The sequence below is a fragment of the Cyprinus carpio genome, chromosome B7, assembly GCF_018340385.1.
Source record: "Cyprinus carpio isolate SPL01 chromosome B7, ASM1834038v1, whole genome shotgun sequence".
In the NCBI taxonomy this organism is placed as follows: Eukaryota; Metazoa; Chordata; class Actinopteri; order Cypriniformes; family Cyprinidae; genus Cyprinus; species Cyprinus carpio.
This window is the reverse complement of record NC_056603.1, coordinates 11,362,097-11,382,573: the sequence shown is the minus strand read 5'-3', so window position 1 is coordinate 11,382,573 and position 20,477 is coordinate 11,362,097. Positions and strand designations below refer to the sequence as shown.

Sequence of the window (20,477 nt, the reverse complement as noted above, 5' to 3'; positions counted from 1 at the left end):
CAGCATTCATGTAAGAAATGTCTTCTTATTAAGGCTATAGACGTTATTCAGTCCAGAGCAGTAAGTGATTCTCTGTTTTTATTTTATTCTTTGGGTCATATTAATAGCATAGACAGCATAAAGGGACTGTATATTATGCTGATGCCACTTAATACACAGATCTAATATAAACATGCGACTTCTTTCCCAGATGTTTACCTTCACAAACATAACCAACTGTGTTTTTATAACTCAGAACACCACTCAGAAAACCTTCTATTAGAAGTTTAAACTAATATGGCTTTAAAATGCGTGATTTCAGCGCGATAGACATGACAATCAAAACAAAACAGTTTTTTTAGCAGTTACAAGCTGTAAAGGCACTTCTCTAAAGAGGGCGGGAGAAGCAGCTCATTTGCATTTAAAGAGACATGCTCTAACACAGCGTGTTTCTGCTTCCACTCAAAATAGGCATTTTCAAAATTATATAATAAATAATCTGAGGGATATTTAGAAGTGAAACTGACAGACACATTCTGGGGACACCTGAGACAATATTACATATTGTAAAAAGGGACATAACAGGTGCCCTTTAAGACATTAATTGATGGACTGGAGTGGTGTGGATTATTGTGATGTTTTTAACAGCTGACTCTCATTCTGACGGCACCCATTCACAGCAGAAGATCCATTGGTGAGCAAGTGATGTAGCCTAATGCTGAATTTCTCCAAATCTGTTCTGATGAAGAAACAAACTCAAGTAAATTTTCCTATTTGGGTGAACTATTCCTTTAAGTACACTGAATAAATGTCCCCAATAAAACAGATATCAAGCAGTGTTTGGACAACATTGTTTAGGCAACTAAAAAGATACAGAGAACTCATTTGAACCAATGAATACAGAAGTTCTAATCTTATTATGCACACTATCCACCATGCCACCTATATTAAAGTCACCATCTCTTGCATGGTTCTAGATTAATCAGACACTTTAGTAATGCACAAATAAACAAACTAGATTCTAAATTGTTCTGTAGACCATATGATGATGCATCAATTTTGTGTTTACATCCAAGACTTTAGCAAACAAATCTAATCCTTTCATGACTGCAGAGATAACTGTAGCTTTTGGGTTAAGGGGCAAAAGCTTTTCAAAACGTTTCTGATGCATTCATAAATACAGTTCGTTAACAAACTGTCCGTCTACATAATGAGTTGTCAGTCCATTACACTGCCTTTCACAAAGTCTACTGACAAATAAAACAGCTTGACCTTTGGTCTTCAAACCACCGATGCTTGAATATTACCATAATGGCAAGCAAGCGGGGAAATATGAAATGAAATATACGCTTTGAAACGTGATCCCGCTTGACGTGACCATAATGAGTTTGGGCTTCAGTAGCTTCATTAGCTGGATCATTAAGTCAGCTGTGGGTAGATGCGCCCAGTCTAATTGATGGGCGCTCGAGAGAGGACGCATTTACCCGCCTAATTTGCATTCCAGCTTGAAGGGCTGCTTTGCTTCTACTACTCGAGGAGAGGTAAGAGTGCTGTTGTGCTTAATGTTAAAATTAACATATTTAAATGTTCTAAAATAGTCCGAGAGTTTCATGATCACGTTTATGATAATATAAAGAAGAATGATCAGATTAAACGTCAGAATATTGTGCGAACATAAAATCCAACACGTGTTGGATTTGAAAGTGAACTGCGCATGCGCGACTACTATTTATTTATTTATTTATTTATTTAGCAAAAGGTAGCGTAAAAATGTATAATACAGAATACAACAACATTGCATTGTAGTCTACAAACATGCATACAAAACAAAACAAAGTTTATATGGAACATGTCATTGTAGTACTTTGCAAAATATTTCGATTTCGAACAGTTTGTAAGGCTGGATAAGCTCTAAAAGGAAAATATAAAGTGGGAATAATGCATATGATGTCAGTTATCATGCCAATACTTAAAGTACAATTCTTAATAGTGAGCTTTTTGAGTACAATAATTGTATTTTATGTCAAAATGACAGATCATATGCAGTATTTCACAAAAAAAATCTTCTTAAGGGACAAATTAAACTTGGATATATTTTATAGTAGTCAATATGCTGCTTGTATAGCAGAATAGATTTACTGTCCTCTGAATATAACTTAACATACAGCAATTATTGTCAAGATACCTGGCAACAAAAGTAAGTATACCCGAAGTGATAACAGCTGTACATCATCTAACCATGCAAAGCCACATATTCTTTTTATCATGTTCATGTTTTTGTCTGCTTGACAGGACCATACAAATTTGTGTATCTTGTATTAGAGCAGTTAAAATGTGGTGTTTTGAGTACAATTTTCTCATACTGACCACTGGATGTTCAACATGGTACCTCATGGCAAGGATTTAATGATTAACAAATTAACAAATTAAATGGTTGCTCTCCACAAAGACGGCCTAGGCTATAAGAAGATCGGTAACACCCTGAAACTGAGTTACAGTACAGTGGCCAGGGTCATACAGAGGTTTTCCAAGATAGGTTCCACTCAGAACAGGCCTCACAAGGGTCGATCAAAGAAGTTGAGTCCTCGTGCTGTGCGTCAGGTGCAGAAGCTGGCTTCAAAAAACAGACGCATGAGTGCTGCTGGCATTGCTTTAGAGGTGCAGAAGGTCAGCTTGTCAGTGCTCAGCAGGGCCGTGCACAGACATTTTGAGGGGCAGTGGCCCAGAAATATACAAATATAACAATGAAAAGAGAAGATAGCACACTCTGTAATAACTGACTTTATTGCAGATGTTTTAAAAATAGTTTCTCCCAACCCACCCTATCATCCTTCTGTCACCTCATCATTAGAAGAAGCACAGAATTTCTTAAAAAGTTAACAAACCCCCTGCATCTTATCAACTGTACACTTTTACTGTCATGTGACCATGTATTTTGGAAACACCCATCATTTCTGCCAGACTGTGAAAATGAGAAACACATTGAGGGAATGGAAGGCACCATGGCTGTAGCCAGAGTTTGAAAATTAGTGTGGTCTGGGTGGGAATTGTCCTATAATAACCCCACTCATTATATACACTAAACACTTTAAAAGTGATAGATATGTAGCTGTTTGTGAAAGATGTTTTTTTCTGTTTTGGAGGAATGAGCATTGTTAAATTATATCACATTGCACCATTACTTTAGGTTAAGGGTATACAGGTGCATCTCAATAAATTAGAATGTTGTGGAAAAGTTCATTTATTTCAGTAATTCAACTCAAATTGTGCAACTTGTGTATTGAATAAATTTAATGCACACAGACTGAAGTAGTTTAAGTCTTTGGTTCTTTTAATTGTGATGCTTTTGGCTTACATTTAACAAAAACCCACCAATTCACTATCTCAACAAATTAGAATACTTCATAAGACCAATAAAAAAAAGTTTCTAGTGAATTGTTGGCCTTCTAGAAATTGTTCATTTACTGTACATGTACTCAATCCTTGTAGGGGCTCCTTTTGCTTTAATTACTGCCTCAATTCGGGGTGGCACGGAGGTGATCAGTTTGTGGCACTGCTGATGTGGTATGGAAGCCCAGGTTTCTTTGACAGTGGCCTTCAGCTCATCTGCATTTCTGGTCTCTTGTTTCTCATTTTCCTCTTGACAGTACCCCATAGGTTCTCTCTGGGGTTCAGGTCTGGTGAGTTTGCTGGCCAGTCAAGTACACCAACACCATGGTCATTTAACCAAATTTTGGTGCTTTTGGCAATGTGGGCAGGTGCCAAATCCTGCTGGAAAATGAAATCAGCATCTTCAAAAAGCTGGTCAGCAGTAGGAAGCATGAAGTGCTCCAAAATTTCTTAGTAAACGGGTGCAGTGACTTTGGTTTCCAAAAAACACAATGGAGATGACATTGCACCCCAAATCATCACAGACTGTGGAAACTTAACACTGCACTTCAAGCAACTTGGGCTATGAGCTTCTCCACCCTTCCTCCAGACTCTAGGACCTTGGTTTCCAAATGAAATACATAACTTGCTCTCATCTGAAAATAGTTCAGTTGTTCTTCTCCTCAGCCAAGGTAAGACGCCTCTGACATTGTCTGTGTTTCAGGAGTGGCTTAACGAGGAATACGACAACTGTAGCCAAATTCCTTGACACGTCTGTGTGTGGTGGCTCTTGATGCCTCGACCCCAGCCTCAGTCCATTCCTTGTGAAGTTCATTCAAATTCTTGAATCGATTTTCCTTGACAATCCTCATAAGGCTGAGGTTCTCTCAGTTGGTTGTGCATCTTTTTTTTTTCTTCCACACTTTTTCCTTCCACTCAACTTTCTGTTAACATGCTTGGATACAGCACTCTGTGAACAGCCAGCTTCTTTGGCAATGAATTTTTGTGGCTTACCCTCCTTGTGAAGGGTGTCAATGATTGTCTTCTGGACAACTGTCAGATCAGCAGTCTTCCGCATTATTTTGTAGCCTAGTGAACCAAACTGAGAGACCATTTTGAAGGCTCAGGAAACCTTTGCAGGTGTTTGGAGTTGATTAGCTGATTGGCATGTCACCATATTCTAATTTGTTGAGAGTGAATTGGTGGGTTTTTGTTAAATGTGAGTCAAAATCATCACAATTAAAAGAACCAAAGACTTAAACTAATTCAGTCTGAGTGCATTGAATTCATTTAATACACGAGTTTCACAATTTGAATTGAATTACTGAAATGAACTTTTCCACAACATTCTAATTTATTGAGATGCACCTGTATAATTGTGTCAAATGTTTATTATTCATTCAGCAATACATAGGCCTATTACTGTTATAGTTTTCATTAATAACCATTGCTATATAGATGATAACTTTGTCTAGTGCCCTTATGAATGTTGTTGGCATGACTTTGTGAAAATTTAACTACAATATGAAATGGCATAGACGTAACATACTTGTTCTGCAGATCTCTGCACTAGTGTTTTATGCAACTGTTTTGATAGCGTTGATAACGTTTCTGACAGATAATATCGTGATGTGTTTTTGTTTTTACCTTACCGGATGTGGTATCGTGTCAGTAATAACATATCTGTGGGCTCTTTTGATTACTATCAGTTTAAGTTCTGGCAGTGTTGCCAGATATTGCTATGAAAAATAAAATGTATATATGTTTCCAACTGTAGTCACTAATGGTCAACAAACTCTTTATTTAGTCTTTGTTATGCTTCAACTATGGTGTTCAACATATTGTTTCAGAAATGCAAACAATTAAATATTGACATTTAAACTTCATTTGGTTGGTTTTATGTTGTTAAAGTTACCTTTAAGAAAAGAAGTATGACTGTTTGTAAGAGGAAATTATTAAATTAGTTTTTAAATTATTATTTATTTCATATGGGTTTAAATCAGATTCAGTCAGATGGTCATTTTACACCCAGATGGTGCATTTTACCCACTGACTCGACTCGGGTCAACTTACCCCAAACCCAGGGCAAACTGAGCCATGAGAACACTTTTTTTTTTTTTTTTTTTTGTTTATAAGAAGCCATGTTTTTAGAACCCTTTGTCATAGATACATTCTGATCATTTAAAATGATAGGAAAAATTTCATTTGGATAGGATAGAAACTTTCATTGTACTTTTGCGTCATTTTCCCTTATCTTGAGGATCACAATATAACAATTGGCTAATCTTACCCCACTCTCCCCTGTAAGTATTAGACGTTTAATTTAATATTTTACAGCATAATTCTATATTATATACTAATAAACAACTAATTTAGAACATTTATTCAATATTTTTAACTATTTATAGGCCTACTATTAATATGGTTTTAATAAAATATGATGTGTTATAGATTACTAGTATCAAGATAAGTGATTATAATGGGAAATATACTTAATTTAAGTGTGACAAACTGCTAAATATTCTATATTATGATTTACCTGCTGGCTTGCTGGAGCTTTGTATTCATGTTTGCAATGTTGAACTGTCTTTAGCAGCCTCCCTTCGCTCTTTCTCTCTCTGTCTTCTTTTTTGTGAAGGCATTTTTTTTTGTCTACAAAGTGTGCCAACACCAGCAAATTTGGTGTTATCTATATTAGATCTGATCAGGTACAATAATTTGATTAGACATCCTAATTCTAAGAACATGGATGTTTTGTACAACACTTTCAGAAAGGCTGAGTCATTACTGACAAAAACAAACAAACTACCAACTAATTACTAATTCAGCGGATCAACTACTGACTAATGTGGATCGTAATGCATCTACATGGTAATTCAACGACCGTCGGGGACTGTGGTCTCCACCCTCCAGAGAGTGGCACACGGATTGTGAGTGATGCTGCCGAGCGGCGGGAAAACACGGAGCAGATTAGTGGAATCAGCAGATCTTTAGCGGAGCCGTAACAGACAGCTTGAGCTGGGGTGATGGGGGGATTGGTGAGAGGGGCACCTCAGCTGATGAGGGCAAACGAGGCAGTGGCTCTAGCCACCGGGGCCACCCCCCTGTGCACGGCACTGGTGCTCAGACCATATGCTGCACACTGCAACAAGTTTGCAAGGCCATTGTCCCAGAAGCTTCTGAAGCTGGCTCACAAGAAACCACACAAACAGTTTGCTGAAGACAACCTGTCCAAGAGCATGAATTACCGGAACCATGTTCTGTGGTCTGATGAGACTAAGATAAACTTGTTTGGCTCAGATGGTGTCCAGCATGTGTGGTGATGCCCTGGTGAGGAGTACCAAGAATATTGTGTCTTGCCTACAGTCAAGCATGGTGGTGGTGGTAGCATCATGCTCTGGGGCTGCATGAATGCTGCTGGTACTGAGGAGCTGCGCTTCATTGAGGAAAACATGGATTCCAACATGTAATGTGACATATTGAAGCAGAACACGATGCCCTCCCTTCAGAAACTGGGCTGAATGGCAGTTTTCCAACATGATAACGACCCCAAACACACCACCAAGATGACAACTGCCTTGCTGAGGAAGCTGAAGGTGATGGAGTGGCCAAGTATGTCTCCAGACCTGAACCCTACTGAGAACCTGTGAGGCATCCTCAAGCGGAAGGTGGAGAAGCACCATGTGTCTAACAACCAGCAGCACTGTGATGTCATTATGGACGAGTGAAAAAGGATCCCAGCAACAACCTGTGCAGCACTAAAAAAATCCCATAAACAGGAAAAAAAAATATATATTTCACCACAAAATAAAAACTAGTACATAAATTACTCACCCTCAAGGCATTTTAGGTGTATATAGCTCCTTTCACACTGCGATTCCGGCAAATACACGGGTAATGTGTCCCGGCATTTGTACCCGGGTCGCTAGATTTTGCACTTTCACACTGCCAGTGATTACCCGGAATATGTGCGTGCGTTCACACACAACCCGTAAAGGTCCCGTGAAGACACGTGATATTAGGTAGTGACGTGTAATGTACGAGTCGAAAACGCTAGGCACGTTAACTTTCACTGAAGCTGGTGAATGATCTCAGCTTCAGCGCGGAAAGTGAGGAACTAACTGATCTCTGCTTCGTTACAGTTTGCACATATTTCTTTCATCGCGAACGTACGATCTGCCTTCAAAACACGCTAAAAGAGTCGCGTGATAACACGCGTCATCACTACGACACGGCATTAGTTCTGGCATTTGTTCACACAGCGCTCGTTCCAGGGCTGAACCCGGCAATGTTACTAGGTCCCCGACCCGGGTTCAATCCCGGAATCAATCCCGGGACATGTTTGCTTTCACACAAAAGTCGACCCGGCAATGTTCCGGCAATTTGCCGGGTCCGACGTGCAGTGTGAAAGGGGCTTATGACTTTCTTCTTTCAGATGAATCCAGTCTAAGTTAAGTTAAAAATTGTCTTTGATCTTTCAAGCTGTTCCATGGCAGTCAATGGGTGTTGCAGTGCTTCAGTCCAAAAGAAGTGAAATAAAAAGCGCCCATCCATTAAAAAACTCTCACATGGCTCCGGTGGGTGAACAAAGGCCTCCTGTAGCGAATCAATGCGTTTTTGTAAGAAAAATAACCATATTTAAAATGTAATAATCAATTTAATCTAGCTTGTGCTCACTGCTGTTCATGGAAGCAGCTCCGGGCAGATGACATATGAGATTGGCTTTGCGCATGCGCCGCTAAGAAGTGACAAACGCGGAATCCGCAGTGGAGAGATCAAAACAAAGCAATGGTCACTGATAAGAAGTACAAAACGAGGATTTGTAAAGAAGAATGTCAGAGGATTTCGATATAAGCCAGGAGGAGACTGGTTTTCCTTTACTAAAGTAAGGAAAATTTGCTTCCTTTGCTCCAGTTAACAAATGTTGGTTTTCACGAGACTCACCAGTGCATGCGCAACGCTGACCTCATACGTCATCCTCCCGGAGCTGCTTCCATGTACAACTGTTAAAGTGATAACATTTTGAATATGGATATTTTTCTTACAAAATGCATCGATTCATCCCCCCAGAGCTGTGTGAGATGGATGGGCAGTTTTTATTTCACTTCCTTTGGACTGAAGCATGCAACACCCGCTTAGTGCCATTAAACCGCTTGAAAGATCAAAGACAGTTTTTTATATAACTGGATTCGTCTGAAAAAAGAAAGTCATATACACCTAGGATGCCTTTAGGGTGAGTAATTTATGGCCTAATATTCATTTTTGGGTGAACAAACCCTTTAAGGCAGTGCTAGCCTGGATTTACAAGCCTGTTTCGACCTTACTGATTGGGGTGTTTTTGAAGCTGCTGCCAACGATCTGGACGAGCTCACTGAGACTAACTTCGTGTATCAGTTTCTGTGAGGATATATGTATCCCTACCAGGAATGATCTAACATTCAACAATGATAAGCCATGGTTTACAGCAAAACTCAGACATCTTTGTCAGGCCAAAGAAGATGCCTACAGAAATGGAGACAGGGTATTGTACAGTCAGGCCAGGAACACACTGAATTAGGAGATTAGAGCGGCTAAGAGGAGCTACACTAAAAAGTTGGAAGATCAGTTCACTTCCAGTGACCCAGCTGCAGTTTGGAAAGGTCTGAAAGCCATGAAGTCATTTGAAAAACTGGTTCCTGGCTTATCTGAAAGACATCACTGGACCCCCTGAGGTTTGCCTACCAAGCAAACAGGTCTGTGGATGATGCAGTCAACATGGGACTGCACTTCATCCTGCAGAATTTGGATAAATCAGGTACTTATGTGAGAATCCTGTTTGTTGACTTCAGTTCGGCCTTCAACACCATCATCCCAACATTCTTCCAGATCAAACTAACCAGCTCTCGTCCCTAGCTCTATCTGTCAGTGGATCACCAGCTTTCTGACAGATAGGCAGCAGCTACTGTGAAATTCATGTCAAACAGCCGCTCCACCAACACTGGTGCCCCTCAAGGTTGTGTCCTCTCCCCACTGCTCTTCTCCCTGTACACCAACGACTGCACCTCAAAAGACCCCTCTGTCAAACTCCTGGAGTTTGCAGATGACACCACACTTATAAGCCTCATTCAGGATGGTGATGAGTCTGCTTACCGACGAGGTTGAGCAGCTGGCTGTCTGGTGTAGACTAGCGGCGACGATAGCCGACAATGTTGTCACCTCGCGTCGCCAGCGTCGGACCAAAAAGCTCCGCTGGAACACACCGCACAGACTACAGCCGACGGCAAACTAACATGTGCGTTCAGCGCATGCGTGAGAGGAACTAGCTGTACATATCAGCAGCTATTAATAGTATATTTTCGTCATTCAAAAGGACAAACCGAAACAAAGATATACAAGATAAACGCAGATATACAAAATGTAAACAAAGCAGCGGTTGCTTACCATTTTGAATATCAGTAACTTTGATAACTTTAATCATTTTAAGCAGCTCATGTTTTTATGAAAACATTCGCATATTAGAATGATTGGGAAAGATCACGTAACATTTAAACAGCCTTCTGTCTGTACCGCCTTCATTCACATGTTTGTTTTCATCACTTTTGTGCGATGTTCAAATCTTGTAGTGTGTGCATGTTTAAGATTTGAGGTTAGATAATCTGCGAAGATTCTCCTAATGTGTGTGCTGCAGCCAGATTTCATAATCGGTTAGGATTTTAAAAATCCTGTAGTGTGAGCCAGGCTTAAGTGGGACACTCACATTGACTCCATTGTTAAAAAGGCCCAACAAAGGTTGTACTTCCTTCGCCAGCTGAGGAAATTCAACCTGCCACAGGAGCTGCTGAAACAGTTCTACTCAGCCATCATCGAGTCTGTTCTGTGCATATCAATAGCTGTCTAGTTTAGTTCAGCTACTGGCCGGCGCTTTTACCATCTGGCCGGCGCTTCAGAGCCGCAAATACCAGGACAACCAGGCACAAGAACAGTTTCTTCCCCCAGGCAAAATCTACCTTATGAACCATTAAATGTTTCCCCCATTGTGCAATAACCTTATATTTTTTGTTACCACCTACATCCTAGTACAACGCTGCATCTCCCTCTATTCTATTTCTATTCTATCATCTGTAGCACAACTGTGCATACAATTTACTTTATTTCATTTTTTTCCATTTTTTTTTTTTTTCATTTATGTTTACATATGTGTGTATTTTTATTCTCCTTTTATTTGTATTGTCTGTGCTGTTGTTGTTGTCTCTGTGTACTGGATGCTTGTGACACTAAAACAAATTGGCAATAAAGCTCTTTCTGATTCTGATAACAATGGCGCTCCCACAAAATATTAACACTTTGGACACAATTTTGATCTGGTTCATGTTCATGTTCACAATCATGTTCACTTAGTGTACTCACTTTTGTTGCCAGTTATTTAGACAATAATGGCTGTATGTTGAGTTATTTTTAGAGGACAGTAAATCTGTACTGCAATACAAGACTACTCTAAAGTATATCCAATTGTCATCTCTATAGTATTGTCCCTTGAGAACATATAATAAAATGGTTGCAGTATATTCAGGTGCTTCATTTTCCCTAGAAAAAAAAAAAGAAAGTTAAAAATGCCACAAACCTGCAAGCTTTTAATGGAGTATAAAAATTACACCCTTGCAATATTTATATTGTAAGCATTTTGTATCTCGGTGGTTTAATTGTTTTCTGTTTTTCTTTAAAAAAAAATTGTTTTTGAAGTAAACTGCGCTTGTGTATGCAGCAGATGGCGCAAGCATATCACACACCGCGTGACGCGCTCAAGTGGACGCGTCTTGACGTCGCATCTCATTGCGTATATCTGTGACGTATTTCCTGAGAAGCCGTGCGTAGACCACCTCTCCAGTCCAGTCCAAAGCCTGGATAGAGGTGTATTCTTTATTAATTTGTTTGTTTGCTTGATTTTGCCGTTTTGAAACGTTCTAGCATGCGTCCGTAACTATGTTGGCGTATCGGTCCAAAGGTGGCTCAGACGAACCGGGTCTCAGTGATGCCTTAGCGTCGCGTTACGTGCGACAGAGCAAGCAAACCTATCGCAAAGTTTCGCTATTGTACAGTAGATGAGTGCGCGTGGACTTTAGGACAGTCCAGCACGTCAGCACACTCGAGTCTGTCCCCTTGACAACACTACTTCTCCGGTGTCCTGAGTTTAGCTTTGTTTTGGGGTCAGTCAAACACGGAGCACTTTTCGCCGTGTCTGCGGACAGGTTTAGTGGATTTACGCTGTGTCCAAGGAAACGGAAGATTAGAAGCTGATGCTGTTGAGGTAAGAAATTAATTTAGTATCTTACTTACGAAGTACTGTGTGGATTGTTGTGTCTTGTATTGAAATGGCAAACGAGTTGTTCCAGTATCGTTAATCTACAAACTTATGTGAACCACATTATGACTGATTCTTTGAATACTTAACTTCCTCTGATGACATTGTCTTAATATATAGACTATTTATTTAAAAAGACACATGGGCGTACAGCTGTTAAGTTACAGCACAATAAATGCAGAAACAAACGAATGTTGTGTATGTGTTCCTCTAAAGGTAACGTTATTTGAACACTTGAAACGTAATTTAATTCCAGTGGATAGCAGTAGGTGTCATATTTTGTCATTAATTTTTTATAAACATATTTTCCAAGCAAAACAATTCTCATAGTAACCCCACCCCCCCCCCCCCCGTTTTGTTGCGTTTTTAAATAATAGATATTGAACCCTTTTAAGTAAACTTTCTGGTTGTTAACCTTCCTCCCATCTGTGGTTACCCTGCTAGTGTAAGCACAAATTTGCACACTTAAAATTAGATTTATTTTTAAATTTAAATATATGTGTGTGTGTAATGTTGTACTTATTTGTCTAGCTGCATTATTTAATGGTATTGTGTGTCATCATTTTAAACTCTTGTTTTCTTGTGCATATGAGAAAAAAATACCGTTGATACTGATTAAAAAAGTTATCACAAAAAAAGCCTCAGACAGGTTAGTTCTGTGAGAAGCATAGTTTGTGTGCAGATGCCACTTGGATTGATGTTGTTTGTTTATTTATTTATTTTTTGTGTGGGTGCTCTGTGCTGTCCGTTATTAGTGCATGCTCTCTGTTTTGTTCTGTTGTTGTTAAGTAGAGTATTTAACATTAAATATTTTATACATTTATTAAAAGTATTGTTATTAACTTAGTGCATGGATCCCCATGTCAAAGTTAATGTTTTTTTTTGTTTGTTTTTTGTACTTTTTTCTGGTGTTTTTCTTACCCTCGAAGTAGTTAAATTGATCATGTTTTCATTCTTTTTCCTCATGAGACTAATGTTTCAGCCATTACCAATCCAAGTGTAATGCTTGCCAGGAAACACAGTTTGTCTCTTCTTTGGAACAAGCATTCGCTTGTGTTTTGAAATCAAGAATGGATTGCATGTATAAAGCAGACTAATAAAATGTAGGTTCCGTTCAACATTTTTGGATAAAGCAGACTTGGATGAATCTAGAAGTCCCACATTTTGCATCCTGCCTTGAGTTTTTTTCCAAGTGGTTGACAATTACCGTCAAACATCTCTGTGCCGGTTTCCTCTCCCTGTTAAGTGTTAACCATGTTGTGATGTCATGAGTGGGTGTACTTTGAAATCAGGGCTGGCACAGCTTTAAATTGCTGTCAGTAAAGTTACGCACTTCTTTCTTAGTGCTTAGCCTACTTAATCTGGGTTAGAAACTCGTTTAGTGCTCAAGTGAGTATTGTTTCTTTTTTCTTAACTTGACCTGATAAAAACATTGTGTAGGGGTTTAACTAAGTGACCTGTTGTCTATAACTAAGTTAATATAAATTGCTGTGCATGTTAACTTGCATGTAAACCATTTTAGTTTCATGTTTTTCTGTGACTATCTTTTTTTAAACATTTATTTATTCTATTATTACTTTATATTTTTTTTATTTGTTCATGCAAAAGAAGTGTAGTTTTAATGCTTGTGAAATGCTTTGTGAAAATGATGGTCTTGGAATATGTAGTCTAATGTTGTTTATGCGTGTGTAGTATTTTGATCTTACTAAGTAAATTGGCTCAGTTGTCAAAGCTTTGTAGTAATATTTCAGTGTTCTCATAAACAGTGTTTACTGATTTGTGGTGATCAAAACTGCTGTAAGCTGTTTACTTTATAGTAAATTAGTGTACTAAACGTAATACAATTACAGGCTTTATGTAGCCGGAATTCTGTCACTTTTTTTTTATTTTTATTTTTTAATTAATTGTTGTGCTTTCAAATCTTAAACTCAAAATGCTGGGCGATTTCCTTGTACATGTATAATTTCAATAAAAACATCAAGAATTAGGTTAAAAACTTGACTTTTAGGTGCATGCATGTACATACATACTGTTATATGCAGCATATTGAGTTTGAAAATGCAAAAGTATTTGTGTGAAATCCTATCTATGTTTTAGATTGTATATTTTCTTTCCTGATGGTAAATTTCTGGTATCACAGTTAGTGTGTCTGATTCTGTGTTTCAAAGAAGTCCAGTTTAACACATCTGACAGCATTCTTTTGACATTGTTATGGTGATAATGACATTGAGAATCAAAGAGCATGTAAAAAATGACATGTCATTTAAACCAACACAGCAATGAGCACATTTGTCATGAGGAATAATAGAATAATAGCTCTGTCGTGAAAGGAAATGCCTGCCGTTTTGTTTTTGGCCTTTATGTGAAACAGAATGCAAATGATAGCAGAAGATGGGTTGTTTTATCAGATCGTGAGACATAATTTCAATTTAATCAACATAATTTTTTGTGTCTTGTTTACACACAAAAAGCACTCATTTTGTCCAATGAGATTGTGTAACAGGCATTTATGTGATTATGAAAGAGGCCATTAAGGGTGTGGACAGGTCAACCGGACTCGGCATGAATCGCTCCACCTATAGTACGTGCATTGAATCATCAGATAGCCTAGTTCTGCTGAGGTGATCCAGACTTGTTCAGAAAATAATTATTTTTTTTCTTCTTCTTTTATAAGATCAAATAAATTGGAAGCCAACTCATCTCAACAGTCAATGAAAGTGGTTTCCAGGGAAAAAAATCTATTTTTCTCTACCTTCAGGTAAATGAATGGATGAAGCAGAGGGTAAATTGAATACGCTGCTTTATTCCATAATCACTGGCTTAAGTTTATGGGAAGTTGAGCTGCAAGTCAACAAGAGTCTTGCATCAGCGTTTGCTTAGTCATAAGAGAGGAGAAGCGATGGGACTGTTTTACAAAGAGATGACAGTTTGTCATAACTGAATATGGAAGTTGATGACCTTTCTCTAGAAGAATAAGTCAGCCATCCTCCCTCCCATCTTCAGTTTACTGGTTGCTTACCAGCAAAGTTGATGACTTGGCACATCACTTCTGGAAGTCAGAAAGCATTTTTTTTTTAATCAGAGATTAGACCTTGTGAAATTGAAACTTCGTCTGCTTGTTTTGGGCAGTCGAGACTAGTGTTTGGCTCTGCATGATTTTTAGTAGATGGTTGTACAGTATTAATGTCTCAGGTTGCATCTAATGAAGCATGTACATTGATGGCAATCAAATTGCTGGAGGTTACAGAATATTTGTATTGTAGAACATTTGTACTCCTCTACGATCTCAAGCTGTATCAGGCGACAAATCGTGTGTGTTTGTCATGATGCTGCACAGTTGTGTAAATTTGCTGTTGCTCAAGTCATGTCAAATTGTCAACTCAATTTGAAAACGAATGCCTCCTTATCCCTACAAATCTTTATCGAGATAAACACACTTTATTATTCACAACTCATGCATTCTGGAATTTTTTTTTTTTTTGTCTGAAATTTTCAAGTTGTATTTTAGATGTTTTGTGTATGATTGTGTGGACATTGGATGAAATTTACTTTACCTCCTTACATTTTTCCCAAATTCCATTTTTTTTTCTATTTCAATTTTTCTAGACTGTTTTAATGCTTAAATGCAGATTTATTTATCAAAAAGCATTCAACTTACAATATTAAATGGCAATTTATTGAAAGTTTAACAAAAAATTAAGTTTTAAAGCCCTATGAAAGGTTTTATGTATTCTCAAATTCAGTTGTATTTTTAACAAATTTGGTTTTCCATTAAATTACTGGATTCCATTTTAATGGTTTAATTAAATATTAATAATCAAAAGCATCTCTAATTAATTGATTTCATAAAAAAAAAGATATATATATATATATATATATATATACTTTTTTTTTTAAATGAAATCAATTAATTGTATTATTTAATTTTTTTCTGCAGAAATACTGTGTTTTGTATTTACATTTTCCTGCTAAATAAATTCTGGTAAATAATTATTCTGGTAACTATTCTTAGTATTGTTATTACATTAAGTAGCTAATATTTCTGTCACGGTTTCTTTAAGTTAAATCAAACTTTGATGGGTTGCTGTGAAGAACTTTTAGGTTTCTGTTTGTATATCTGACGATAGTTTTACTCTAAAGAAATGGTAAATGCTCATGAAGTGACTCTAACAGCTGTTCTGGAGACTATGTCTATGTGTTCATGTACTCGTATATTTAGGCGGCAGAGGCTGAAAACACTGCGAGAGTCACGCGCGCTTCAGTATGTGTGTAGTAAACAAAATTACACGTCTGCGCTGTTCATTCACACAGAGACACACAGAACATGCAGAGTGTGCCCCCCTCCCACATTGAATTTGGGTCACAAGAATTTTGTGATATTTGTATATACTGTATATTAGTTGTTGTTGTTTGCACATGTGTAGTATTTACATCTATTTTATAATATTTTTCACTACATCAAGATGTATGATGAGTGTATTTGAAGAGAACTAAGCCACATTTTCTAAGTTCTGGGTGACAGTTGAGAGCTTGAGTTGCTGTGGCATCCCTGGGCATCTTCAGACAACACAGAGGACTGCCTGATTAACAGCAAACTCTTGTCTCGCTCACTTTTTTATTGAAAAAGACAAATTTTCATCTGTTGAGTGGACAGATATTAAAATTTTTGTGGCTTAACATTTACTGACACTAATCCATATCATGTTTTGATTTAAGTGTACTGACCTACTTTTGAGTTATTCATCAAAAACTTTGCAAATCCTGTGACATTCCGCGTTATAAAGAAAATTTTGTTTTTATGGCTGGATTCCGCAATTCCATTTGCATTTTCTGCATCGCGGAAATCATAGGGCTCTACTCATAGCCTCTTTTACATTTATGTCAAATAAAATATGACTAAGGTACATATTGCTATCGAACCCCTGCATTTAGCTCTCAACAGCAAAATGAATCTTTGTTTATTTTGGTGTGCTGTTAATTTTTAACCAGTTAGTCAATCCAGCGGTATTAAAACTCATCTGTGATTCATATCCTCAATTGTACCATCAACTCAGATGACTCATTCTGCAATCTTCCCTCTACTTCCCTGCCCAGGTGATTCCTGAACCATTCCGAGTCCATCTCTCTTCCTCGGCTCTGTCTCTACATGTGCCCAGGGAAGCACAGATATAGCAGAAGGCCACTGTGCTGACAGACTTGGTGACATCAGGAACTCCTGCCTTGGTTCCCTCCATTGTGTCTGATGGATCTCAGGCTTGTCTCATTGATGCTCGGAACACTACTTATTCTCGTGACCTCTGAGCCACGGCCATCCGTTGGACAGAAGGTCTACACCAACACATGGGCCGTCCACATCACAGGGGGAGAGCAGGAAGCCAACCGGATCGCTAAAAAGCATGGCTTTGTAAACCACGGGAAGGTGAGTGTTCTGTTCAGACAAGTAATTCTTGTATGTTTGGAAAGCTCCCTTGGATTGCACTAGGGGTGCTCCGATTGATCGTCTACCGATCTCTATCGGCTGATAATCACGTTGGGATAATTGATCGGCGGTCTCTAAAAACGATCTAAAAAAATTATCTCAAGCTGATGACGTGCCTGCTGTGAGAGGTTTGGCATGACATGAAGCGGCACCATCTCAGTCTCTGTCCGGCACAGGTGAAATAATTATAATGCTGAAGGTGTGGTACTCACTTTCATATTTCTTCATTAAATAACTTAAAAAGTAATTTGAAAACCTTGTGTGAGATGTAACTTCACAAACAGCGTGAGTGAATCACAGAGTGCTCTCTCCCTTTTTCTCTCAAAATACGCAAATGGCTTCAAATCACCACACATCGCGTCTGTCTATAAGCGAGCTGCACAGTTGACACAGGAATTGTCACTTGCACAATCGAGGCAGTTTCACATCATCACTAAAGTTTAGAAATTGCATTTCTTTTTTTAATTCTTGCCAGTGTTTAACCATTTAGCGCTCGCACGCTCTCCTGGAGACTGAGTGCTCATGCACACTCGCAGCACACAAACATAATGCCAGGTTCACGTTACTCTGTTTACAGTGTGTATGCAGTGCATATTTTTCCTGCGCTCATGTTAAAGGATTAAAGTGTTCACACTGCACAAGGTTGTGGTCCGGCAGTGCGCCTGATGCAGAGATGGTTCTATTGCTGCGCTGCAAGTGCCGAATTAAAGTAACAGTGCATTGTTTTCAGTAAATATGAACATGGATTGACACGAAAATTTTGCAATTATAAATGCACATTATTAAAGTCTATTGTGTTTCACAGTCAACACATTTGGCTTTTTGGCTAGGTTTAAAGGGAAAGAGCACTTTTAGATAAACAAGGCAATAATAGATGGCACTCGTGGAGGTAGGAAGACAAAGTTCTTTATGAACCGCAGGACTGCTTGTAATAAAAATTTAAATGCAAAAGGAAAGGCAGTAGAGCTGACTATTTCTGTCAATGGTAAGTTTGTGATAACGTAAGAAAAGTAGTTTAAATGTTTTGCCATTTGCTTGAGAAACTTAATATATCAATTTAGAAGTAAATGCAAAAGTAAAAAGCATTGAATGTGTTATTGTTTAAACATGTCTGTTAAAGATTGTATTACTGTACTGTGTAAAAAAAAATTGCAATGCTGAAAAAGTATTTTTCAGTGACAATGTTTGGATTTGAAATCAAAATAATGTATAAATGTTGTGTTTGTGGTAAACAGCCACGGATCAGTAGCGGACTCTTCTGTGAAAGCACAGTCCGTGCTGCTTACCCTCTCACAAGAGTCACCTAAGATGGGAATTCCACCCCATCCCCCCCCTTTTTCAAAAATGAAATTCAGGCCCTGAATAAATGTCTAAAAATCCTGATTGAAGTATCACTATACATAGTTATAAATTATGACAAGAAGGCTTTAAAAAGATCGGTATCTGTGATTGGTATCGGCAGTTACTGTTTTCTGTGATTGGCGGTTGGTGATTGGCCTCAAAAATCCTGATCGGAGCACCTCTAGGTTGCACGTTCGTTTACATGCATGCATGTTTCATTCAAAATGAAAGTTGCTGGCTGCATGAGATGCTTTTTGCCAGCGTAGACAGTTCTAGGAAGAATAGTGGGTAATGGTTCACATCAAAAGTAAAAGAACAGTTCATAAAGAAAATAGTTTTAGTGCCATTAAGGATTTTTGCACTGTGATATTACTTTTTTTATTAATTGTTTTAAATATATTAATAACAGCAAAAAGTAAAGTCCATAGAACATATGCGATCACAATGAATACTTTATGAATGTACAATTTAAACATTAGTTATGGCCAAGCACTGGACTCACATTGTGAGACCCAAAATTATTTTTTGTTTAATATTGGAAAAAGGGTTATTTTTTTTATTTTTTTTTTACATAATAGGAATATGTGTTTCGTTAATAAATAAATAAATAAATAAATAAACAAAATAATAGTAATATCACTATGTATAAATCTTAATGTACTGGAAACGGCCTTAAAAAGCATTTAAAAATTAAATTTTGGGAACAAATATGACCCAGACATTTTTTTTGTCATGAGATCTACCACCTTAGGCTGAATTCAGGGTTATTATCAGTCATGATTTAGTGTGTTAAATACAGTTTACGCAGCTTATTCTTTGGGTGGATTTATGAAGCTGTTATGAAGCAGTTAAAGTAAGATTTGACAGATTAACTTGTCATTAAGATTAACTCTCAATAGAATATAGATCTGCCTTTAGTTATTCAATTAAAATAAGATGTTGCTTCTGTTAGCTGTTGTATTAACATGAAAAATTGTTAGCAGTACTCTTAGTTAATATGGTTGTCAGTCCCAAAAACATCCACATGACTTTGAAGTGTACTTTTAAAGCAAAGATCTTAAAATGTGCCGCTGCACAGTGAGATTCTAATTATTAAAGATGAAGGTTTGTTATTTTCTTCCTCATTTCCCCATTCTCAGGAAATTCATGCATTTTGAACATTCCCTGCATGTTACGTCTGAATGTTCTGGCTCTCTCTGATGGAATACATAAAACATCTTCCTCGTTCTCCGGTTGTCATTTGATGTTCTCAGCTTGTAACAGACCCTTGACTGTAAGCTTGAGCAGAAGGAGCCGGAACCTCACTTCCTGACCAATGTACACTTTTTTTTTAACACATACAGAGCCTGTAGGTTTTGTTCCAATTAGACTGTTTCACAACTTCTTACTTTTGAACACTAATCAGATTTTTCAGTCCCCTTATGTTATTAAAAGCACATTATATAAGTCGATAGCCAATTCATTCGGTTAGATGATTAATTTAGATGTATATTACAGCCTGTCTTTCCAGTAATGGGTTCACTTTAAAAGACAAACAGCCCAGTGTCCAGATGGTACTGTAAAGCCAGGTGATGAATGGATCCCTGCATGCTTTGTAGGGAGCACTGTATATTCTGCGGTTAGTAATTGCTGAAAATGAATGCCTCGGGGTGTACGCTGGCAAACAGTCCTGTATCTCTCTCGAGATGAACTAATAACGTTGCCATTTTTAGTGTTTGGAGGCAGTGCGTGTGCATGATTTTTAAATTGCAGCTTCTGTGCTCAGGTTCATGGCTTATTCGTGTCACTGACTGATGGTTTCACAGCTGACCAAAGTTCATTACGACAGACATGTTTCTGCTTTGATCATTGGCAAAACTGTCATTGGTTTTATAGGACCAGCCAAATGACAAGTGGTGCATCATGGGATTATAATTATTATTAAAATGCTTAGCGTGTCCATAAATGTGTTAAAAGTCTCTTGTGCTAGAA

General features: G+C 37.9%; 1 protein-coding gene across 3 annotated transcripts in view; it reads left to right on the top strand.

The window, feature by feature from the left end:
- Positions 1 to 1,389: 1,389 nt before the first annotated feature.
- Positions 1,390 to 20,477, top strand: part of LOC109045813 (furin-1-like) — a 111,698-nt gene continuing 92,610 nt past the window's right edge. Inside the window, exons 1-2 of one of the 3 annotated variants that reach the window (XM_042727242.1) lie at positions 1,390 to 1,520; positions 16,781 to 17,105. In XM_042727242.1, coding sequence (XP_042583176.1) covers positions 16,929 to 17,105 — 177 coding nt within the window. In that variant the 5' untranslated portion in view covers positions 1,390 to 1,520; positions 16,781 to 16,928. Of the gene's footprint in view, positions 1,521 to 11,181; positions 11,633 to 12,956; positions 13,076 to 16,780; positions 17,106 to 20,477 lie in introns of those variants that run through there. The other 2 variants (XM_042727240.1, XM_042727241.1) reach the window with 2 other exon arrangements.